The sequence below is a fragment of the Chroicocephalus ridibundus genome, chromosome 6, assembly GCF_963924245.1.
Source record: "Chroicocephalus ridibundus chromosome 6, bChrRid1.1, whole genome shotgun sequence".
Taxonomy (NCBI): Eukaryota; Metazoa; Chordata; class Aves; order Charadriiformes; family Laridae; genus Chroicocephalus; species Chroicocephalus ridibundus.
In genome coordinates this window covers 71168182-71192937 of record NC_086289.1, presented here as the reverse complement: position 1 = coordinate 71192937, position 24756 = coordinate 71168182, and the positions used below count along the sequence as shown (strand labels likewise).

Sequence of the window (24756 nt, the reverse complement as noted above, 5' to 3'; positions counted from 1 at the left end):
TACAAAATACGTAAGAAAACTGTGCAGAGATCAGAACGTCTAAGTTGTAACAGTTAAAAACCCAGACAGACACTTCTGCCCGGCTTCTTGGCTAGCTTAAGTCAATTTGGCCCAAACCTAAGCATAGGAACCTGAGTCTTTCAAACTCAACTAGGGGCATCCATAACGTCCAAGGAAAATAATTAAATAAAGGATGGGAAGGGATTGGGGGAAGTACAAGATGACCTCTTTGCCTGCCCATGCTTCAGAGGTGCCGTGCTTTGGATAAAAGGAGGATGAATTTTGGGTGGTGATCACTTTGCTTAGAGGAGTTGTTTCCCCCGTGGCTAAAACACAGCCCTGGCAAAGCAGAGCCACCCTGGAGGTGCCAGCACACGGACACGCTGCCCCGAGGGCTGCTCTGCTTCATCCCGGCCGGCACAGACCTGCTGAGCCCTGGCTCAGGTGCCCCCTTCCAACACAAACCTTCATCCAAACCAGAAAGTAAAACCAGAAAGATCCGGCCCACGCCGCAAACCAGCTGACTCCTTGAGCAGCCCAAAAGCCAAACCCAAAGATGCGTATTTGCTCAAGAGCGGTAACAATTTTGCCTTATTATTCTTCTTAGCTAGAACATCCAGCCTTTCAGCTTGTGGTCGCTCGAGGTAAAAAATTAGCACAATTTGAACTGTGATCAACCAAAACATGAAATGAATCCTGTGTTTTATTTAATAAACTCCGGCAACACAAGGCTGCCTGGTAGACACAATGTAATTTGTTTTGGATGTAAAGATGGAAAAATAATTGTTTTGTCTTCAAGGCAATTAAAAAAAAAAAGAGAGAGATTTCTGTATTAACAGGAAAGAAGCTGCCAGGCTAAAATTCATATTTAATAAACTATTTTTCCTGTTCCCTTATATTACCATGCAGAGATCATCAATTCTTGTTATTTTGCTCAAAGTCAAGTAGTCATCACATGTCAGTAGGAAGCCATTGCTGCTGGTATTAGGAGCTCGCCTGAGAACTACGCAGTTCGCTAAAAACAAGCGGAAAAGGACCGGGGGAAATGGCAGTTGCTGGATAGTTCTTAAAAATATGACCCAAGATGAAAAAGCACAGAGAAAGAACAAACCAAGATAATTTCATGATTTTTAAGACAACCTCATGATTTGGAATCGTAAGACAATTTTAAGACAGTCTTAAATCTGCCGAGCTCCTCTTTCAGCTTGGCTTAACTACTCAGAAGTTGGACCCCAAAGCTCGTTGCAGTTACTCGAGAAAAACACTACCTCTTAATTTAAAAAAAATAAACAAATTCCTAAAAGGGTATATAAATAACTACAAAAACAATGTGATAAATTGAAGGGAGAAACCACACCAAGGGCTTTTTTTAACGACAGGGTTCATTGGGACCTGAACAAGCAGCATCCTTTAAAACTTTCTCCTTTAGGGTTCACCAGGATGATGGTAGCACGCAGAAAGGAAAAACAACTGGGGTAGCCAGAGAGCTCTAAGGGTCAACTTCTATAGCACCAAAAAAATCACCTGTCCCTGTATTGGCTAATTCGTGGTGTTTGTGCCCCGGAGCCACACGCAGCCCTGCACAGGCAGACAGCAGTCTCCACACGCTGGATACAGGAGCAAAGCTATGGTCCCAGATGTTCTTCTGCAGCGCAGGTGGAGCACAGCGATGTCCTGCAGAAGGTCCCATGTGGCTGGGCACGGCAATGGTGGGTGGTACCAGCAGGAGCATCCCTGTGGTGCCGCCAAGCTTGGGGCTGGGCTTGGCCCCCACCAGGACACCATGGTGGCCACCATCACCTTGCAGATACCTAGCCATCATCGCTTTTGGTAGCAATTAAGCCACGTGGTGGGCACTCAAAGGGTATCAGGTTCCTGCTGCTTATGGGGCCGTATTAAAATAATGCAGACAAACACAAAGCGGGGCAGAGCATCTCTGTTGTACAAACAATTGGGATGGAGAAAGGAGATTTCTATTGAGCAGCAGCATTGGTGAAAGCAAAGCTCTCCTTGGCCCCCAGGGCTCTCCCAGCACTAGAGCCCAGCCAGAAACTGGCTCGGGGGCTCCTTTCAATTCTGCCACACCGAGCACATCCCTCTTTCTTTGCTATTTCAGTTAAAAACCATGTTACAAGCACTGTTCCTCTCCCTTGCAGCCGGGCCGCCAGCGCAGAAGGGAGCTGGGGTGTGGGGATGCGGCCACAGCCCTGAGCTGAAACCATCCGTGACTCACCTCCGGGGAGCCCAGCACCAGCCATGAGCGGCTTCTTCTCACGCCTGGACCCACGGCGGGTGCCATGGGGGGCAGCGGGCTATGCCCTGCGCACTCGCGTCCTGCGCACCAAGCCCGTGGAGTCGATGCTGGAGGGCACGGGGACCGCCACCGCCCAGGGCGCCAGGCTGGCCAAGGTCCTCACCACCCTCGACCTCATCTCCCTCGGCGTCGGGAGCTGCGTGGGCACCGGCATGTACGTGGTGTCCGGCCTGGTGGCCAAGGAGATGGCGGGACCCGGGGTCATCGTTTCCTTCATCATCGCTGCTGTCGCCTCTATCTTATCAGGTGAGTCGTGCGGGTGGGTTTTTTGAGGAACACACCGTCCTCTGGCTCCGTTCATGGGTGGCCACCTGGCAGGACCCACGCTCAGCAGCACAAGCTACGAGGGGGCAATAACTTCCCCATAGCCTAAAATACCATTTCACCCTGGGCTTACCCAGCTCATGGGGTGCACGGTCTCTCATTGCCCAAGTATCAGACCAAACCCTGTACTGGGAGCCAGCAGCCCAAGCGTAAGTACCCCTGATGAGCCGCTGAGGGCTTCTTCAAGGATGGAGCCTGTGACCGCTACATTTTAAAACACCAGCGAGAGTTTTGCAGTGTGTGGCCCAGGCAGAGAGTGCGGCCGAGCCACAGATTGGAGCAAGAGCTCCATGTGGCTTGTGGGACCCTTTGTTTCAATAGGAAGGATATCGGTGGCCTGGGTAGCACCAGGGCCATGTGTGTTTGCTGTGGACGTTGCTAAGAGTTAAACAATTCCTCAATTAGTGTCAGAGTTGATTTTATTGGCCGGATCACTCTTTGAATTTCCAAACAAAAAAAGCCAACAAACAAATGTGCGGAGAGAGGGGAATTATGTATTTTAGTGAAAAGTCGGTGAATTCCATCTCCTCCGTAGGAACCCAGCTGAGCATATGGCTCAAGCTGCGGTTTCCACATGAAGCCAGTACTGCTGGCATTTGTCCTTTCCAGATCAGTGCTAACACGATGATGTGATGTTCCTGCTCTCCCTGCTCAGAGGACTTTGCATGCTGTGTCAGTCTGGTATCCAGCTTTTATCCGCGGGTTGGATAAGGAAACTTGAGTAAATGGCAAAGGGCTTTGATAGAAGACAGGAAGAGCAAACACAGCAAAATGACCTGGCTCAGCTTTTCAAGTCTCTGGATTTTTGTAGGGGGAGGTAGAAGCACATCATGCACTTTCCCTGGAGGTTGCAGTGCTGCTCCATGGAGATGCCACCAAAGTTCGTGTCACTTTGAACGCCCTACACACCTGCAGCCCCAAGGCACAGCCCTGGCACAGCACGGGGATGGGCGTCACGCTCTCCCCAAAGCCATGCCAGGGAAAGAGCCCAGCGATGCTGGCTGGGGACCACCACACTGACAGTCCTGCCTCCCCGCTCCCCAGTTGAACCCCAGTGACAAGGCAGCTCAGTCACGTTTAGCACAGAACAAGGGCTGTTCTGAGATCCGATGCTTATTTGAGATCCCAGCACAACAAATGAACAAAAATGCCCATTTTTTTTAACCGAGGCAGTAGACAGCATCAGTGTCTTTATCACAGAATCACACAATGGTTCGGGTTAGAAGGGACCTTGAAGACCATCTAGTTCCACCCCCTGCCCTGGGCAGGGACACCTCCCACCAGCCCAGGTGGCTCCAAGCCCCGTCCAGCCTGGCCTTGAACCCCTCCAGGGATGGGGCAGCCACAGCTTCTCTGGGCAACCTGGGCCAGGGGCTCACCACCCCCACAGCCAAGAATTTCTTCCTGATATCTCATCTAAATCTCCCCTCTTTCAGTGTGAGGCCATTACCCTGTGTCCTGTCATTACACTCCCTGATCCAGAGTCCCTCCCCATCTCTCCTGGAGCCCCTTTAGGGAGTGGAAGGGGCTCTAAGGTCTCCCCGGAGCCTTCTCTTCTCCAGGCTGAACACCCCCAACTCTCTCAGCCTGTCCTCACAGCAGAGGGGCTCCAGCCCTCTGATCATCTTTGTGGCCTTCCGCTGGACCCGTTCCAACAGGTCCATGTCCTTCTTATGTTGAGGACTCCAGAGCTGGACACAGGGCTCCAGGTGGGGTCTCACCAGAGCAGAGTAGAGGGACACAATCCTTTCCCACTGCCCGCTTTCTCTCCTCTGCAAGGGTTTTACTGGCCGTGATGCAAACCAAGAGCGAACAGAGCTTGGGTGGGTCTCATCTAACAAAAACACGCTGTCCTCCAAAAGGGGCTTTTTCACCCCAGACGCGAGCCCTGCCCCGCAGCGGGGAGCTCCTCCCGTCTTCGCCCACGGGATCCTGCACCGCTTCCCCACCAGCTTTCATCTCCGCTTGCTTTTGTAGCCCTGGGAAAGTGTTTTGTGAAGGATGCAGTGTTTTGATAGTTTCCTTGGCCGCTTCCTCACTTCGCCGTTGACGCTGCTCTTGTTTATAACAGAAACAACGTTTTTGGCAAGTAGAACCAAGCCAGGGTTCAGGAGCCAAACGGGCTATCGGGCTCTCAGGGGAGGTGATTTCAGCTCTTGCATCATGGTCACTCCTGGTCTGCCAGTAACTGAGATCAGGCAAGTGTGCACGGACAGATTTTAAGGAGTTTCTCGCAGTTTTGAGGCCAGATGTGGCCACTAGGTCACCCGCTTTCCCTTGAAGATCACAGAGTCAGATCCCACTGCCTGCAACGTGAGCCCAGGAGGGTTTTGGCTAAAAAAATCCCCTTCCAGAAAGCCATTCGGCTTCCCTGGGCAAGCCCTGGCGGTCAGGTCCCACCTGTGGGAAATCCCTAAATCCCTCTGTGCTGTTTAGCCCAGTTTCAGATAGGGATTTCTCCAATTTCATGATTTCATCTACTCAACAAATTCCAGTTGTGCCTTCCCTTAGGTTTAAGCAACATGTGCCCTGTCAGGGTACTTACAGACGGAGCTTCATTGGTGAAACCGGTAAATTAAATCAACCTCTTTCATTCCCTCAATAGAAAGCCTTTTATTTGGCTCTCAAACGGAAATGTTTGCCCAAATTTCCTCCACAAAGCCTCCAGCGCAGGGGACACCGCGGGATCCCTCCGTCAGCTGCAGCCGCCGGGACTCCCCACTCTCACCCCAACTCTAACCAAAAACCCTTCTCGGTGAAAATCAGCAGTTTGCATCTTACCCAACCCCGTTACCCTCACCACAGCCTCTTCCACCAGCTCTTGCTCGTCCCTTTAGTGGTCTCCTACCCTGAAGTAATACAACCTTGTTGATCACATTTTGCAAACTCCTTACTGCGAGCTCAGGAAGGCTCAGGTCCTTCCCCATGGCGGTTACTGGTGTGGGAGAATTTTCTCTGCCACGCAACCCCACAGGCTTTGGTGCCAGGCTGTTCAAGAAGAGAAGAGACTCTCTCTCCCACAGGAACCGCTCTGCAACCCCAGCAACCTTCAATGGGGGTTTCAAACAACAAGCCACACAGTTCTGGAGAACACCGTCGTGTTCTTACCTGGTACCCGTGTGGGAGCAGGCTCAGCGACAGCCAGGGCACACGATGGAGCAGGGGGGAGATGAGCATGTGCTTCAGGTGCTGCCTGGCTGCAGGACAAGGACTGGGATGAGGGGCTCCAGCTGCAGCTGATCATGGGCTGCTTGGGAGGCGGTAGAGAAACAGGAGTCTTTTTTCTGAGGAAACTTTCTTTATGGAGCTGCCTTTTATAGATCTGCATGCAATGATCATGAAACACAATGGATGGGCTCAGTGGCCTGCTGAAAATAGGACTTTGCCATATACCTGCTTCAATAAATTGGCTGCTCTTGTTTAACGGAGGATGGTCCCTCTGGATTTCTTGCGTGGTAGCATGAATTAATTGGTGTTACCTCCAGCGTTGCTGAAAGGCCCCTCCCCGAAGGCTTGTTTCACCTGAAACATCACTCCCATCGTGCCAGTGCCCCATGGGATGTCTCATGGTGCCTGTGTGTCCTCGTGCCCAAGCCACTGCTAACACAAAAACGTCTGAGATAGATAGATACATGCGCTGCATGGAAAGCTGCAGCTGCCTCGCCTCCTTTCCCCAGACAAGATAAACCAGGGAACGGAGAGGTCAATTAAATCTGAAAAATGGGGGGTTGTAGATGGGCTCTTGGAAGGGACAATGTCATGGATCAAACAGCTCAGCTGTGTTTCTGTCCTTCTGAATAATGTCAATAACTGTATAATTACACCAGCATAATGACTGTCATGCCAATTACACTGTGTAGCTGATACTCAAGGAAAAGACATGGTCTTCCGTAAAAAAGGCTGCTCTTCCAAACAACCACTCTGTTGGCTTGTTTTCTGCAGAAGCTTGCAATCACTCTTGGTTGGGGGGAAAAACAGAAATCTGTCCCCAAATTCAAAGAGTCCTGGTGGGTAGAGCGTGCCCAGCCTCCGCCTGCGCTGCCGGAGCAGGGACGCCAGGAGAGCTGCGTCTCTCCGGGCACCGCGGAATAGCCGGAGCTGCCAAGGAGAAACTGAGTAACAGTTTTATTATGCAGTTGTATTGCAACGATAGTAATATAATCATAATAATCATGCAGAGATTAGTGAGATAAAAGCTGCACCCTAATAAACTAAAATGTTATCTGCACCCAGATAACATCTGCACCCTAATAAACTATGGTGCCACCTTCCTTATTAAGCAGAGGGGGAAGTGCTGTGAACCCCGTTTCTGAGGGAGGACCTGCAGCACCCCAAAGCAGAGTGGTTTGATTAATGCCGTCCAATACGGCCAGTGGCAATCAGGGATGGACGGCAGATCTTGCATCTTGCGTCCCCTGGGCTGGATACGGCATGCTACGATAAAAAATAGTTTATTTTCTTAATATATGCCGATACCTAATGCAGATACCCACAAGGTGTTTCTGTATGCGACGCAGAGCGAAAGACTACTCTTCTGTCTTGGGATCCTAGTAGAGTAATTGAAAACTCAAACATTTTATACATACTGATGTCTTTGCTTTGCCGTTATCATTCTGTATCAATAACAATCCCCTTTAAGCCTTATCTTGTCATTGGCTAAAAGCGGAGCTGCCTCCAAGAAAGATTATATGATTTTTAAGGCCATCAAAGAGAGAAACTAGATACTTGTCCCCCTCAGAGCACCTGTTTCATAAATCATTCAGGCCTCTAGTTATCTGCGAATGTCTTACGTTTGCCGAGTGCATGCATTTTTCATCAGCTTTGAATAATGACTGTCTGTAGGGCCGGATGAGGGGGATGTCTCGCTGCTCCTGCGGTTGGGCCTGTTTTACAGAAAGCAAGTTTGGACGAGTCCCATTGCAAAAGACTGCCAGCACCATGCCTGCGAGCTGAACAGGGAGTGGAATATCAAAACCCTCCAATACCAACAAAAGAAGCACCACCAAATCCAGCTTAGGGATTCAATAATTCTGCCTCCGTACGGTGTAAAAACTGCATTTACGGCAAGAGCAGCGACCTCATAACATTTTTATAATTTATTCATTCCTCTCTCTGTACTGAACTGATTGCAATTTCGAAGCAATTGTTATCTTCTAAATAGAGAGATGTAGTTGATAAAGAACTCAATACTTACTACGTGTTTACACAAGGCTAATAACAGCCCTAACCCGTTCACCCGTACAAGCTGAACTGGGGTCTTCGGGGCAGGGGTTTAACCGGCGTTACAGAAGCAGGATGCAGCGTGCCCTCCCAGCGCTTGTTCTGACTGATATTTGGGGAATTTATGACTAAGTCCGTCCATTCCTTTTAAATAGAAGATAATGATTGTTTTAAGACAGCAATGTGTCAGGGTCAGGTTTTTATTGAAAAGTGTCCTGACATAGTATGTACACAAGGAGTTTGGAAAGTATTAAAGTCCTCTGAAATCTCCTTCCAAACAGTTCCAGTTAAATACTTCTTTTTGCTTTTCTTCTCTTCTTCTACAAAGTTAGTTTTGCAATTAATTCTTCAGAACGAGACTTATATGTAACATTTTTAAGTGGTAAAATAACTTGCGTTCTCTAGGCAAGGTGGGTTCAAACTCCTCTAGCATGGGTAGGAATGAGAGCAGGGATGGTCGGGACAGTGCTCGTGCCTGGGTCTGCTTAGCAATAACCCAAGATAAGCGTTTGGAGATCACACCTTCGGGGCAGGGAGAGGTATAGCCTTGTGTGAGCCCTCCTGTGGCTTCTTACTGTAGGATGAGGCTGGCCAGCCCTGGGCCAGGATCCCAGGCAATGGCTATAACCATCCCTGATCCACAGTGCCCCACAGTGCTCCGGAGAAACCCGAACGCCATCTTCCAGCAGGTCTCACCATAACCACGTTTCCCTGGCAAACCCCAGGGTTTCTGCAGCCAAAAGTCTTGGGAGTTTGTCAGAATATTGATACCGCAAATAAAACATTTGATAAAATCCCAGGATAAATGGCAAAAATCCTATTATAGTGTCACTTGTGGGATGGGGAAGAAGAGGTATCTATCACTATCAAAGCTACCGCAGAGAAACCGGGCTCCAAGGACCGCACCACCAGCGCCGCCCAGTTCTGCTCCTTGTGCATGAATTCACCCCCAGCTTTGGTTTTGTGTCTGTTGGCCATGCCAGAAAGTCCTACATCAGGGGCACGCACCTGTGAGAAGGTTCTTCTAAAACCATTTGGCTAGTTTGAACTGTGTATCCTCAAAAAAAATCCCTCACGGCTTGATTTTAACAGGAAAATGGGCTGCTTCTTAAGCCAAGTGACGGGGGAAGAAGGGTCACCATGGGCCCCTGTGATGTCCCTGGGCTCCTCCTGATGCTGGTTACAGCCCTGGGCACCTCCTGGCACCTCCAGGCAGGTGGGACCAAGGCGGTTTTACTTTTTCCTTTTCCAAGCACACTTTCCTTACGTTACTTCGTATTTTTCGAAACAGGCGTTTGCTACGCTGAGTTTGGCGTGCGGGTCCCCAAGACCACGGGCTCTGCCTACACCTACAGCTATGTGACGGTGGGGGAGTTCGTGGCGTTCTTCATCGGCTGGAACCTCATCCTGGAGTACCTGATCGGCACAGCCGCGGGCGCCAGCGCCCTCAGCAGCATGTTCGACTCTCTGGCCAACCACACCATCAGCCACTGGATGATCAACAGCGTCGGGACATTGAACGGACTAGGTGCGTCAACGCCACGCGTAGCTACCTGCATTAATTAGGGCCTGAAAAGTAATTGGAAGCTCCTTCAGAAGTCAGACATGGATATTAGTCTTCATTCATTATTCACCATCCGTCTGGCCTCTGGTACTTTGCCTTTGCAGCCTGGTTCACAGGCGGGATATGGGGTGATGGGATACACGATACTTTGAGCCCCTTTGGGATAAGTTGGCATTTAGCAGAATAATTAGATGAATTATTCTGAACCCAGAAAAATTAGATGAATGTCAGAGGCTAGTGACAGCACACGAGCACCTCACCCAATGCAAGCACTCTGCTCGGTCCCGTTAAAGCACATGCAGAACCTCGTTAGAGAGTCCAAGCTGGTGTCTGCAGTGCTGCCATGTCGAAACTCAGGGCTGTGGCGGTCCTGTATGACCAGCACTTCCAGCAACAGTCCGTGGTTCCTACCAGTAAGTAAAACAGCTAGCTGTCCTGTACCTGTGTCATGAAAACTTAATGTTTGATTGATTTTTAATCTTGGCAGATGTTATGCAAACTGGGACCTGATCGTTTGTTTGCTCCCCTCCCAAAATTCCTGAAAGTGTCTTGAGGCGTCAAGATTCATCACCTTAATAAAACAACTTTAGCTAGCAGAGGCAGGGGCATCTGGTGTGACCATCTTTGCAATGTGACCAAGGAATTCTGCAAAGCCTCGGGATCTGAAAAGTGTTTTAAAAAGCCCCCACAGAGTTTCTGGAAATGCTGTCTGCAGCTATGGATGGAGAGTTACACTCCTCTTTTCTCTTGCCTAGGGAAAGGAGAGGAGTCGTACCCTGACCTTCTTGCTCTGGTCATTGCTGTCATTGTCACCATCATCGTGGCCATGGGGGTGAAGAACTCGGTGGGGCTGAACAACGTGCTCAATGTCATTAACCTGGCAGTCTGGATCTTCATCATGATTGCTGGTCTCTTCTATGTCAAAGGTGACAACTGGTCTGAAGGCCAATTCCTGCCATTTGGATGGCCGGGGGTAAGTCCTGGGCGCATGGAGGGACACGCAGCACCTAAGCGGTGCCACCCACCTGCCACCCACTCAGCTTTGCCCATGGTATACGCACCCTACTTCCACTGCACTCCCCAAATCTCGACCCTGCTAAACCTGCCTTTGGCCAGGGACCTCCAACTTCCAGCACTGCAGGCTTGGATCCAGACCTCCTCGCTCCAGCAAACCCAAAGGGTACGGCAATACTTTGTCCATATCTCCCGCCGCCTCTTAGAATAAACCCAGAACATTTCCAACACGTCCTCCTGGAGAGCCAAACTCCATGTGAAAGTATTACCCCAGGAAGATGCCACTAGTTGCCAGGCGGTGGAGCAAAATTCAGTGGCCACTGAAGTCAGGGCGGTCAGGAAGAGACGGCTCAGCTCTGCGGAGGGGGAGATACTTGCGCTGGCTGGTTTTCAACAACAATGTTCTCAAGCATTTGTTTTGAGCACTTCATAATGCCACCTGCCAGTGCTTATTTTATGGACGTTCCCTCAAAGCTTACTGAGAATTTGGACATATTTGGCTTTTTTATCTTGCTTGCACTGGTTTTTATCCAAGGATGAACAGAGACTGAAAATATCTCAGCTGGCCTAAACCCAAGATAATTTCTCAGATTTACACTGCTCGACTCCATCGGAGTTTTGTGCAGAAAAATAAGCAATGAAGTAAAGTAAACTAAGAATCTTGATTATTGAAAGGTTCCCAAGCTGCCATACAGTCCCTGCACCTCCCTGCAGTAAATAATACCTCTCTGCCAGAGAACAACAGTGAGGAGAAGAGCACTGAGGCCCTTTTGAGAGCAGAGGTCATAGTTACCTTTGGATTGTGCTTGGCTTTTTACGCCGTACGATAGGAATGAGAAAGAGAAAATAGAAAATAGCTGTTTTGCTCTAACTCACCCCTCCCAAATACCTCCTGGCGAAAACACAGGTTTTTAAAAGGTACATATCGGAAGCACACCAAAATCAATAGGGTCTTCCCATCATTTTCAGCTAGATGGTTGTCTCCCAAAGAGTTTGTAAAAGTAAATCCACCACAGCACAAGCATGAGCTCCCCGAGAGCAGAGGGGATACTTTAAAAAGATAATTATATATAGTTTCCCTGAAATAGGTGAATTTTACTGTCTGCTCCATCACTAGGCAGCTGAGATGACAGAGATGTGATGGGCACGTGGGTAGGTGAGGGCTTTACAACTGCAAATTAGCTCACTCACAGCCACACAGTCTTTAGCCTGCTTCAGCGTCTCAATCCTATAAATGTCCTTCCTAATATTGTATATTTTTTTAAAAATCACATTAAAAAATAACTAAACAGTACAAACAACTCCTCATCCAAGTGGTCCAACGTGCGCTCCTAACCCGTCTGCAGCTTCCAAGCAAAACAGAGGTTGTTTGGAAGGCGGCGCACATCTGGCTGTTGCTGCTCTCTTCGGCTTCCTCCGCTAGCGGATCTTGCTGCCGCGTGAGACACCTTGCTCAGATGGAACGTGTAAACATGCTACAAATCCCTACTAATACAAACGGATTTAAGGTGGGGTATTGTGAGAGCAAGCCTGAAATTGGTTAATTGTCTCCGCTGTCGCCGCCAGGATCAGGTTTGTGGTGCACCATGAGTGAGCTGCAGACGCTCTCAGTGCCTCGGGCCACACGTTGAAATCTTTTCCCTAGACCAGACCTCCGGGTTATGGGGGTTCCCAGGGTCAGTGCCCAGATGGGAACACCCAACTCGACGTGTGCCCCCCCCCGCCCCGATCTGCCCCACTCACCCTTTAGCTCCAACAAGGCAGAACTGGGCTCCTTCATTTTCCCTCAGTTCCCTCTCCCTGCTTGGGTGCCGGTGTTTCTCCTGGCACTGAGATACTCCGTCCTCCACACAGGTGCTCAAAGGGGCTGCGACGTGTTTCTACGCCTTCATCGGCTTCGACATCATCGCTACCACGGGAGAAGAAGCGAAGAGTCCCAACACCTCCATCCCCTATGCCATCACGGCCTCGCTCGTCACGTGCTTGACAGCATATGTGTCCGTAAGTACTAGCTATAAGTACATAAACGTACATAAATATATGTGTATGCATATATATAAACACATATATAGAGAGAGAATGTGTATATATATATATACACACATTAAAAAAAATTATATATATGTATATAGCGTGTCCCTTCTGGGCATCTGCACGGCTCCCCTCCCCGTGCGCCAGGGTTCCAGTCTGACCCTCAGACAAGGTCCCTTTCTTTGGTGGGAACTGAGCCATCAGCTGTGTTTCCGTGTGACTGCAGAGTCCTGCCAAGCCTCCCCTCACCCCCATCCCGGTTTGCCCCCAGGGTCCTGTCACCCTGCCGAGATCCCTCTGATGGCCGCAGGGAGATGGTGGCAGCCATTTGTTTTCTCCATACCTCATCCCCATCCGCAGCTATTTTTGCATCCAGAAGTGCAGCAAAGGTGAAGGAGCAGCAGCATTGCAGGAACCTTTCTCCATGCTTTGGGGAAAAGCAGCACTGCCTCCACCAGAGATGTGGGAGAGGGTCCAAGTGAGGAAGAGGATGGTCAGGGATGGCCACGCGAGAGAGGTCCAGCTGCTCTGCACCCCAAGAAATGCATGTCTGTACTCAGGGATTTTCCCTGTAAAAGAGCAAAATTGAGCCACCAAGAAGAAAAAAAATATTGCTCTGATCCTTTTGAAGAAACTCACCCACCGCCTGTCCTGCAGCACGGTGGGCTTCCCTCAAAACCAGTTTCTCTTTGGCTCAAATCAGATCAGTGTTGCCCCAAGCAAGGCCATCTTGGGTTTTGGGCCTGTCCCATGGGGAGGGCATGACTCAGGCAGTGCTATCCCCGCACAGGAACGTGGCCAACGCAAGTGTCACTAAACCCCACCAAGTCCCACCAGCCTCCTGAATCAAGGTATCACCTTGTTTCCTTCAGAGGCCTTACCTCCAGCATTTTACATCCCCTCCACAGGGGACAAAGGGATATAAACCCAATCAGACTTGAAATTTTTTTCTTTCCACTTTCAAGAAGCAGCCCCTGTGCCCCGCGAGTTCCCAGCTGACACCGGTGTCCTGCTCCTCTCTCCTTCCCCAGGTGAGCATCATCCTCACACTGATGGTGCCATACGACGCCATCGACACCGAGTCCCCGCTGATGGAAATGTTTGTGGTCCACGGCTTCTACGCAGCCAAGTTCATCGTTGCCATTGGGTCTGTGGCCGGCCTGACTGTCAGCTTGCTGGGCTCCCTCTTCCCAATGCCGAGAGTCATTTACGCCATGGCTGGTGACGGGCTGCTCTTCAGGTCAGTCATGCCCGTGATGGCGTTTATGGGATGATATAATGCACCCTTGGGACCGGGAGGGGAAGTGTGCTGGGGGGGATGGGGACTGTCCCACACCCAGACAGGGTCCGCAGGGAGCACAGGACACAGATCAGTGCTTGCAGAACAGGGCACACACCAAAGAAAAATCCTAGGGGAAAAAAAATCAGGAGAGATCTACGCAGAAGTTTAATTTGGTGCTGGTACCTAGAAATTCATCTATGGGAGGATGAGCATTTAATTCAAGAGTTACTTGCAAAGGAGAGCAGCTTAGATGCATAAAATTTTGGCACTTATTTGCAAGGGTCGCAGTCCTCATTTCAGATTGCACGGAGCTGGTTAGACCTAGATCTAACTCCAGATCCAGCCCCAGCAGTATTTCCAGCCTCTGGCTGTCTGAAGTCTAAAGTCCAAAAAGCAATAAGACCTGAAGGGCTCACATCTCTGAGAGCGGTCCCTCCAGCCAGATAAGGGTTATGGCAACAGAAAACCACTGCCATCTGCAATTTTAACTTTCTGCAACTGTTTGGCACTCCAGATTTTTATCCCACATCAGTTCCTACACGGAAACTCCCGTAGTGGCTTGTATTGTCTCCGGATTCCTCGCAGCTTTGCTCTCCTTGCTGGTCAGCCTGCGGGACCTGATAGAAATGATGTCCATCGGCACGCTGCTCGCTTATACACTGGTCTCCGTCTGCGTCCTGCTCCTCCGATACCAGCCCGAGAGTGACATCGATGGCTTCGTCAAATTCCTCTCCGAGGAGCACACCAAGAAGAAGGAGGGCATCCTGGCCGACTGCGAGAAGGAAGCTTGCTCCCCGGGGAGCGAAGGAGAAGAGTTTGCTGGCCCACCGACCAACACATGTGGGGCAAAAAACCTGCCATCGCTGGGGGATAACGAGATGCTAATTGGGAAATCCGATAAATCCACCTACAACGTGAATCACCCCAATTATGGCACGGTTGACATGACCTCAGGGATAGAGGCGGATGAGTCTGAGAACATCTACCTTATCAAGCTGAAGAAGTTGATCGGCCCTCGCTACTACACCATGAGGATCCACCTCGGACTGCCAGGGAAAATGGACCGCCCCACGGCGGCCACCGGCCACACGGTCACCACCTGCGTGATCCTGCTTTTTGTCCTGATGTTCATCTTCTGCTCCTTCATCATTTTCGGGGCAGACTACATCTACGAGCAGAGCTGGTGGGCTGTCCTCCTCGTCGTGCTGATGGTCCTGCTCATCGTCGTGCTGGTGTTTGTGATCTTGCAGCAGCCAGAAAACCCCAAGAAGCTGCCCTACATGGCACCTTGTCTGCCCTTCGTCCCTGCCTTTGCTATGCTGGTGAATATCTATCTCATGCTGAAGCTCTCCACGGTCACGTGGATCCGATTTGCCGTCTGGTGTTTTGTGGGTGAGTCCCAGATTCATTTATTTTAATTTTTTAACTGACGCTCTTTTGAAAGGATGTTAATAATAACTTCCCTAATTAGAGTGCTTAGGCTGATGCTTCTTCAGCTGGGGCATAGCCAGTCCTTTGCATTTGCCCCCCGTCATCCTGAAGTTCTTAGAAACCCCAGTTAATCAAGCCCCCAAACTACAGCTAAATCGAAAATTACACCTCCAGAAGATGTCAGTTTGATGGAAGTAAACTGCTCCACGCAAAGGTGACTATTTTGATGAGTCTTTTGATGCGAAGTAGGTGGGTTCTGGAAATTGCCTTGCAGGCAGGTTTCCTACAGAAATCTGCCTGCTTTCTTGCTGTTTCACCCACTTGAGCTCTTCAGCAGCCCACACCAAAATCTCAGCACTATGTTTCCAAAGCCCAGAGCTGCCCAAGCCCAACAGCCCTGGGAGAGACAGAGCCAAGGGAACTGTGGACTCTATCTCCTTTTCTTGGTCTAAGTCCTTAACTTCGTGGCAGGGGGATCTTGGGACTCATGGGATCTGTTGTGGACCTTTTTTGCCAAACTTAGGCTTCCTGACACATAGCCAGGAGCCTGGCATGTCCGTAGTTTCCCTTGCTTGACATTGCAACCCACTTACTCCACAAACCCAAGAGAAAAAAGAGCGTTTCTCATAGCTCCTCCTGAAGGCTCCCAAGTCTGGAGCATAGAGAACTGAAGCAACAAGACAGCATCAAAGCCAGGGACTCCTTAGAGAGAAATAATAACCCTATGGATAAACATATATATTGCAGCAGCCCACAGGAGCCCCAGTTGCAGACAACAGACCCTGAGCATGGTGCCAGCACCCAAAAGGACAATCTCTGGCCAAGTATCCCACCAGCAGCCCTCCCTTTTGGGAACAGGCTCCTGGGTTCAGAGGGAGAAAGTGGTGGGGAAAGAAAATGAGGACTGATGCAAAGGCCATAGTCAGCGATGACCTCCCATAAAGGCAGGAATTGCCTCTCGTGAAGGAGAGGTGAGCAGGTACAGGCCGCCACACTGGGCTCACCAATCTTCGTGCTTTTCTCAGGTGCCTCCTGATGTTTGACCTCAGTTGGCAGAACCAGGAGATGACATGAACAGACCGTGGATCTCCCTTTGGCATCTCAGAGAGTTTAGAGTAATCTCATGGTTTCCATCCTTCAGGGGGAGGTTGCTACCACCTTTTTTCCTCCATTTTGCCATTCCCACTTTTGCTTCATGGTGAGGACATCAGCTATCCTGAGTCAGTCCTGCAAGACTGAGGTCCCATAGCAAAGCTCTACCCCTGAGAGTCCCAAACCCCAAGCGAAGCCATTGGGCAGAAGCTGCCACACGCACCCCTTGGGCCGGAAAAGACACGGACAGTGGGTTTTTGGCCCTCAAAGGCAATAGATGAAGCTGTAAACGCAAGGAAAGCCGTTCTACCTGGAAGCAAAGTAACTCCAAAATTTCAAAGTAATCCACTGTGATTAAATACTTTCCCCTGTGGGTACATCTAACACCTCTTCAGCTGCTAGCAGTGGCAATGAATCAATTAAGCTGCTCCATTAAGGTGTGATGGACTCCACCAGCCCCATCCATGGCTGCTCACCAGCTGGGGGAGGCACGTCCCATTTGTTTTTCCGGCAGAGATGTGCGGTCCTGCCGTACGGGCTCTGGATTTAACCACACAAGCAGTCCCCCATGGCCAGTCCACAGCATGTGGAAAAGTCTGGGTTTCTCTAAGCGCATGTCTGGGTAGGTTAATCCCAGGTTCCAATGGAAATTGGATCTCCTGATACATTTGCTTCCAGGAAAAGCATTAGTTCAGGAAGGTGAGATCAGGTAGGGCTAGAAGGAGAAGATGAATTTAAACTCCTGAAGGGAGAAAGACAGGATTTCAGAGCTGTTTTGATACCAAATTTGCTCATCCTGACAACCCTGGGGCACGCGAGGCTGCAAGCACCAGCAGGAGAGAGACTGAGTGCATAAGAAAACTCCAGAGAGAAAAGGATATCTGGGAGGGTAACAGGGTGGAGGTGTGGGTTGTTGGCATTTGGGAGCCTCCACAGGTCTGCTGGGAGCTGCCGTCCCACCAAAGCTGCAGATGGCACGATCACGTGGCCAGCAGCGATCCCAGCTGATGTTTAAAACGTACAGCCCTCGGGTCACAGCTGGCAGCCCGAAAACACAAACTCAGGGGATTTGAAGAGCAGACATCAACTACAATACACTGGCTTAAAATAGTTATGTTTAGACACACTTAACCTTCACCAGCTGCTGCCAGCCCGGCTCTGGGTGGGACGATGCTGACGGTGAGCAGGGCTCGATCCCCCACCCACCCCTGATGTGTGTTTTGGGGGTCAGGTGCTGTTTTGGGGCATAGCGTGTTTGTAGTGTTTGGGATAAAACCCATGTTTTATCCAGGGTCACGGAGCCAGCGCGGGCAGTCGGGGTCCAACCCTCTCCCTCTCACCCACCGCAGGTCTGCTCATCTACTTTGGCTACGGGATGTGGAACAGCACGCTGGAGATCAGCGCCCGGGAGGAGGCCCTCCACCAGAGCACCTACCAGCGCTACGACGTGGACGTCGACCCCTTCTCCGTGGATGACGGCTTCTCCTACGCCACCGAGGGTGAGGGCTACCCGGGCTGGGGTCCCTCCGAGGACAAGAGCTTCTCGTACCAGCAAATGGCGGGAGCAAAGGAAAGCCATCGGACGAGTAGCAGGTCGAAAAGCAAAGGCAGGCACAAACCGCCATCGGAGGCTCTCATCGCCAACGACGAGTTGGACTACTCTCCTGAGTAGCGGGGCAGGCAGCAGGGTGCTGCACCACCCAGCCGGTGAGGAAGGGTGCCCGCGGCTCCCCTGTCCTGTCCCATCCTCCCCGGGTCCTCCACCACCACCCCACTCACCTCTGGTCCTCGGGACACGCTCTGCGATTGACGTTGACCACGAACCAAACACACCCGTGGCCTGTCCCGGCTCCACCAGTCAGGTCCCACTCTGGTGAATGCTGGCCGACCCCCTGGCACCGGTTGATCTCCCAGCACTGGCCGCGCCAGCGGAGGTGGTGGAGTGGGAGACGTGCCAAACTGGGAGGGCGTTGAGAGGTGGAAGGAGCTGCATGAAGGGATGTGATGAGTTGTCCCCCAGGGAATGTCCACCCGATGGCCACAGCAGTGGGATGCCACTCTTAACATTTTTGGCACTTTCTTCTGTGTTTTCTTCTTTGAACCACCTGGAAGTAGTAGCTGAGCCAGAGGGACAGACGGGTAGGCAGGTATGAAATGGAGATGGACAAACCCCTTTCAAGGGAGTAGCTCAGAGGTGGATCCAGGGATGTTGGTCCCATCACACAGCGTTTCCATGGCCTGTTCTGGTGCAAAGGGACTCGGTGCACACAGCAGTGTAACCCCCTTGTCCATCCCCACACCCCAAATCCAAGCATTGCAAATACCAGGAGTCAAAATTAGTCCATGTCTCAATCAAACCTTGAAATCCCAGCAGGGCCAAACATCCCAAATCGGTGGTTGGGAGCTTGGTCCCATTTCTGGTCACGGTGAGGGCTGTGAGTCATTCTTGGCTCAACCCAGCTTGTGTGAATGGTCAATGAGAACCACACGCCGTTTCTCTGAGCATCACCCGTCTGAGGCTGGGTGCTGTTTCCACCACGTTGTGTCTTTTACAAAAATGACTCCGTTGTAATTCCCTCACTATGGTGGGCACATTTCAGCGCTCGCTCTGGCCTCGGTGCTTCAGGGATGTGTCCATGCCCCCACAAAATAACAACGGCCGTGGGTCAGCCACGTCTTGGCAGGGCTGGGCCATGTGTGGCAAGTGGAGAGGACTCAGCTGCTGAATTCTCCCTCCTGCTGCCGTCTCCACCTTGTACCATTTTCTCTGTTTCTGACCCTGGCTTGGTGGACGCTGTATGAAAAAACACTGAAATGCTGCTCGTTCCGTAAGTGTCCATGTTTCAATCTGAAACCAAACAGAGCTGGCGGCTCGCAGGGCAGAGAGGGTCAGCAGGTGGACTTTTCTCACAGTTAAACCCTCTGCTATGGCCTGAGCGTGGCCATGACCCCGGCAGTGCCATCAGGTTCCCTGTCACCAGCGTCCCCGCAGCACCACTGGTGCCACCATCTCCCCCAGCACAGACAGCTGCTGAGTCAGCGATTGTCTGGAGGCCATCACCAACATGCTTGGTTTAAAAGTCTGCAATGGAGGAACGGCTTCTTGAATAAATAATAACCAAGGAAACACCCCATCAGACAGCAACACCCATCCTCCTCCTGGCTGCTGAAGGCTGCAGCTGGATCCATCCCCAGGGCTCCTCTGGAACAGCCCAGACCAACCCCTGGCACCAGGGGCTGTTGCTGGCATCCCAGGGGACAGTTTAACGTCGACGGGGGCATGAGGCAGGATTTCCAATGCGTGATGCTGAGAACCGTTAACACTTCGGTTCGCTGGATGAGGCTCGCCCCCCCGAAACACAGCGCAGAGCTGGCCTGGCACCCTTTGCGGGCAAGCGGGCAGCTGGGTGCAGAGGGTCCCTGGACCCACACCCGTCCCCATCACTTCCAGGGCTCAAGGACTCCAAGGAGAGGCTGACCATGGCTGCAAAAGTTTCCCACCTGCAGCTCTTCTCCCAAACGATCACTAATGACAGCCCTTTCCCCAGTGGAGAAGAGCATCTGATGCTGCAGATCATAACTCGGAGCGTCCCGGCTAAGCCAAGGGAAGTTTGACCTCCACGAGGACTTCAGGATGGGAGCGAGGATTTGGCAAAAGGACCCGTAAGCTTCACTCTGGCGTCCCCTCCCGCTGCCCGCCCCTACCACGCTTCTACAAGCAGAAATCCTGAGTGTGTCCCACCGAAAAGCTGTTTGCAATGTGCGCACCGCTCACGGGCCAGCTCGGGAAACCTTTCCAAGCAGTGCCAAGCCGTTCTCGCAAAGGTCACCTCTCGCTCGCGCTTGGCTGCTCTCGTCCTCGATGCCTTAGAAGCACCCAAGAGAGATGGCACCTCGCAGGTCTGGCTTTACATTTTCAGGGAGAGAGATTGATGCTATTTATTTTCCTACCAGCTCTTGTACTATACCATATCTGAGGTAGTCGTCTTCGTCCTGCTTCCGCACGGTATTTAGGCATCTGCCGAACCACAAACTCATGCCCAAGTACCCTGTTGAATCGAAGCCTGTTATTCCTTTCGCAGCCTTAATCTCTTGCTACAGAGCAGTTACCAGTACCAATGTCTGTTGTCATGTCCGCTCTAGTTATGCTGTATAATTTGGCAAGGGCTTGATCCCTTGCTCTTTGGCATCTGTAGGAACCTCTCGGTTGGATCCATGCATCAAGTGAAGCCCTTTGGCTGCTCTTGTTCCAATTCACCCATTCTCCTTCCTCTTCCTGGGAAGGACCAGGGCAGGATGGCTGCACCATGTCCCCGGGACTGCCGGGAAACAGCATTTGATGCCACCGTCCGGTGTGGACAGATTGCCGGCAGCCCTTGCCGTGGTGGTGGGTGGGAGCCGTACCCTCCTCCCAAGCCCACCACATCCACCTAACGTGGGAGCGTAAGGAGAAGGCAGCTGAGCCGCAGGCTGGGTCTTGCCTGGGTCCCCCCACCCGGCTCCGAGCGGCAGTGCCTGGGGGACACGCGGGTCCCACCTCCGTTTGGGAGCTTGGACGCTTTCCCTTGTAGCGGGCGTTGGGGTCTTCAATGGGCACAAGCAAAAGAGCAAAAGCCGCAAAGGCCAAAACGTTCAGGCGCGTCCATCACCTCCGGGCACCGCTGGCCCCGGGGGGTGGTTTTGGATGTTGGGAGGAGATGCAAGTGCTTGATTTGCCGTAACCCCAAAATCCAGCCTTTCCCCCTGGGTGCCCTCAGGGAGGTTCTCACACCCCTGACCAATCAGGAGGACACAGGCGGAGCGGTCCCACCACCGGTGAGAGGTGCCCAGCCCCACCACCCCTGACCGCCCCCCACAGGGCATGAACCCAGGGGCCCAATGCATGATACGGACGGAGCATAAATACCTCAAACCTTCCAGACCGACTCTATACGATCTCAGTCCCTCCGCAAATTCACTCCGCACAGTTAGGACCACTCGATACAAGACCCGGCACGCCGGCATCCTCCACGCGGCAGAAAAATCACGCCCTGAACGACATCGGATGTTGTAAATCCAGCTTGTAAATGATCTTCACTTCGTTTTGTTCGGTCTTTCTGATGTATATCTTGCTTTTTTTTTTTGCGGATGGTACTTTCTGGTGTAACAATTCTCTGCAGTTCTGGTATGAAATTGATGTATTTGTTAAAAAAAGTTTGTTCTTTTTTATTTTTTTTTTTTTTGTGGTTTCCAAAAGCCCATTGGTGCATTGTACAATGGGATCCTGTAGTGTGTCATGAGAAAGAAAAAACATATGCAGATATGTTATGGAGTGATTTTTATTTTCAAATGATTGTGTTGTTGACAACTATACATATAGTATATATATATATTATCAAGATACTAAGAAAAAAATCTAAATTTACCAAAATCTGTATATTTTAATAAATGCATAAAGCTTTATTGTGTGCCTTTACATTTAACAATCAAACAGGAACTAATGGATTTTTAAAGAAAGCCAGAGACAAACATGTCTTAGTATCAGTTTCCATAGTAATGTAAATCTTTTAAATGAAAGACTAAACCAAAAAATAAAAATAAAAAAAAAAATTCCCATGTAAATTCTGTTAAGCCAATCAGTAGCTGAAGGTCTGATATTTTTTTCAATGCTAAATTGAAGCTAGAGATGAACAAACCTTGCCTTAAGTACTTCAAAATTTCCTCTGTGGAAGATCCATTTCAATGGGCTGACTTGGGTATTTACTTGCACTGTTGTGAAAAAAAGTGGTTATCAGTTTACCCAATAAAAATAAAAAAAAAAGAAAAAAGAACCCAAAGCCAATGACCACAGGTTGACTGTTGCAGTGCGAAGCCCCAGGGAGCGCCGACATCTTCCCATCTGCTCACGGTGCTACCAGCACCCCCCTTTCCCCAGGGTAACTGGCGTGCCATGACTGCTTCTCCTCTTCGGGATGCTCAGGGCCACCAGTGTCCCCTCCCTCCTGTTATTCCTATTATCTGGGGAACGGGGGGGCTGCCAGGAGAATTCCCCACGATGGGGAACCATAGCTGGTCCTGGTGGGGCCGTGGAGGGCTCCACTGGGCCATCAAGGACCACCACGGCTCACACCCACCACTCCACAGCTGATATTAGGCATGGCGTGGAGCAGTTTTTCCTTTAAGGAGAATTATATTTGACTCTATTTTGAGGCTTTGGGTCAGGACACGAGCGCCAAAAGCCTTCAAGAGCCAACAGCGCCATGGCCAACCCAGCCCAGGAGAACCCCGTGGGGGAGCGGGGCGTTTTGGGGCAGCGCCAAGCAGGTATTTCAGCTTTGATGCATTAAAAACTATGAAAGTTTAATGTTCTTTGTGCTTCCTCCAAACGCTTCCCCTCTGCGGTGCCAGCACTAATATCCTGTCCCATTCTTGGCCCCATCTCCTCGCGTCCCATGGTCGCAGATGTCCGTTTTCCCCGCGGCTGCTCCAGAGTTGTTTTGCTTTGTTTGGATTTTTCTTCTCTTCCCTGAAATAAAGCGTCTTCCTTCCTCCGAGCAGCTTGCCCAGAGCCTTTTAAAGGTTGGATTTGGGATTGGCTGCCGGTAACCTGTGACTGTGGGCAGGGTGAGCAGAGCCCTGCTGAGGGTCCCCGGCCTCGCGTGCCTGAAGATGTCAAGGTGCAGACCAAGGGTGTGGGCAGCAAAAAACCCATAAGCGCTGCCTGGCAGTGCTCATTCCTCGCTGGATCGTGCACCGCTGCTCCAGCCTCTCCAGCAGCACCAACACCTTGCCAAAAAACCCGCCTCGAGCATCCAGGGCACCCCCCTCGGCCTTCCGGTACCTAAAGGGAGCCTCAGGAAAGGTGGAGAAGGACTCTTTTTCAGGGAGTGCAGAGATAAGATGAGGGGGAATGGTTTTAAACTGAAAGAGGGGAGATTTAGATGAGATATCAGGAAGAAATTCTTGACTGTGAGGGCAGTGAGCCCCTGGCCCCGGTTGCCCAGGGAAGCTGTGGCTGCCCCATCCCTGGAGGGGTTCAAGGCCAGGCTGGACGGGGCTTGGAGCAACCTGGGCTGGTGGGAGGTGTCCCTGCCCAGGGCAGGGGGTGGGACTGGATGGTCTTTAAGGTCCCTTCCAACCTAAACGATTCTATGATTATATGATCTCAGAGAGGTTTTCCTGTGCTTTTCCCTCCCGGTTTGCTCCAGGGCCGTTTGCAGGGCAGCGTTCCAGCAGCTTTCTGCTCTGAGGTCTCCCACGCCGCCGTCGGCCCCGGGTTTAACTGGCAGAGCCGCTGCTCGGCTAAAGCCACGGGCAGCGGGGCACAATCCACAATCCCCGGGCAGCCTGCACAAGCTGGCACGTCTGTGCGCCGCCCCCTCGCCCGTGGCACCCGCGCATCAATGGCAGCACTTGTAGCGTCTCCCCGGGGCATACAAGAACTGCCTGTGCCCTGCCCGTGATGTAATGGGCACAAGTGTCCTGCCGCCGGCCCCGCGCCGCTGCCCGCCTCGGGTACATTGTATGGGACGGCAGCGTTGCGAAGCCTGCACAACAGAGACGCGTTCAAGACCGCTCGGTCTTAAAGGCAGAGGCTGGGGTTGCGTGTCGGAGCTGGAGGGGGATGCACAACCAGCCCGGGACATGACCAGCCCCTCCTGACACCTCCTTGTTCACTCCTTTTAAATGCTCCCACCTTGGCTTCCCACATGGAAGAGGCAAGGTGTGGGAGCCACAGCACCTTTGCCCATGGCTGAGTCGCCCACTTTGAATTCTCCAACTGAAGAAGACCAACACGAAAGGACAGTCCCTAATCCCACCTAGCAGCCTTGGTTTCAAATTCTTCTCCATCACCCCAAATAATTTGGTTGGGCCTCTCCTCTGCTTTTTCTCCTACACACAACACCTGGGCTCTCCCCCTTGTCCACGCCTGAGCAGCGGCTCTTCCCCTTTTCCCGCTCCTGAAGCCTGGCTTACACAAATTATTTGAACTAACATCTCCAGGAACAGATGGGATTTTGTATCAACGTAATTAAATTCCTACAGCCTCTGGTAAGGACAGAGTTAGATCTTGATCTTACACAGTTTTAATCAAAGAGAGCGATGACCCCAGATCAGACTCTTATTTTAGTTGAAAGCACTTCCAGCAACACGACTTCCCAACTTCAGCACGCCCAAGCTGTGCTGGGATGCATCTCCACCGCCCCAGTGGGTTTCTAAGTCTCCTCGATGTGAAGAGTACCACGAATCGGTGCCACTGGTGCCAGCTGCTATCAGTAATATTAAAAGAACAAATGGATAAGACAGTGGTTAGTTCCACGCCGGAAGATTACTCATATTTTAAATATTCAAAAAAAAAAAAAAAAAAAAAAAACACAAAAAGGCCCACTAAATTCCACAGCAGAGCAGAATCTCTCATCCTGAACTGCTATTAAAAAAAATAATAATCTTCAAGATCATTGGGAAACCCCTGGCATGGAAAAGCTAGCTATGGAAACACACGGG

The 24756-nt window shown here is 51.1% G+C and overlaps 1 protein-coding gene across 1 annotated transcript in view; it reads left to right on the top strand.

Annotated features, from left to right (window-relative positions):
- SLC7A14 (solute carrier family 7 member 14) overlaps window positions 1-22462 on the top strand; it is a 34499-nt gene extending 12037 nt beyond the window's left edge. Inside the window, exons 2-8 of the mRNA XM_063338740.1 lie at window positions 2157-2560; window positions 9150-9386; window positions 10178-10395; window positions 12291-12437; window positions 13499-13707; window positions 14264-15141; window positions 17622-22462. Of these exons, the coding sequence (XP_063194810.1) occupies window positions 2257-2560; window positions 9150-9386; window positions 10178-10395; window positions 12291-12437; window positions 13499-13707; window positions 14264-15141; window positions 17622-17944 (2316 nt within the window). The 5' untranslated portion in view covers window positions 2157-2256 and the 3' untranslated portion in view covers window positions 17945-22462. The remainder of the gene's footprint in view (window positions 1-2156; window positions 2561-9149; window positions 9387-10177; window positions 10396-12290; window positions 12438-13498; window positions 13708-14263; window positions 15142-17621) is intronic.
- Window positions 22463-24756: the final 2294 nt, after the last annotated feature.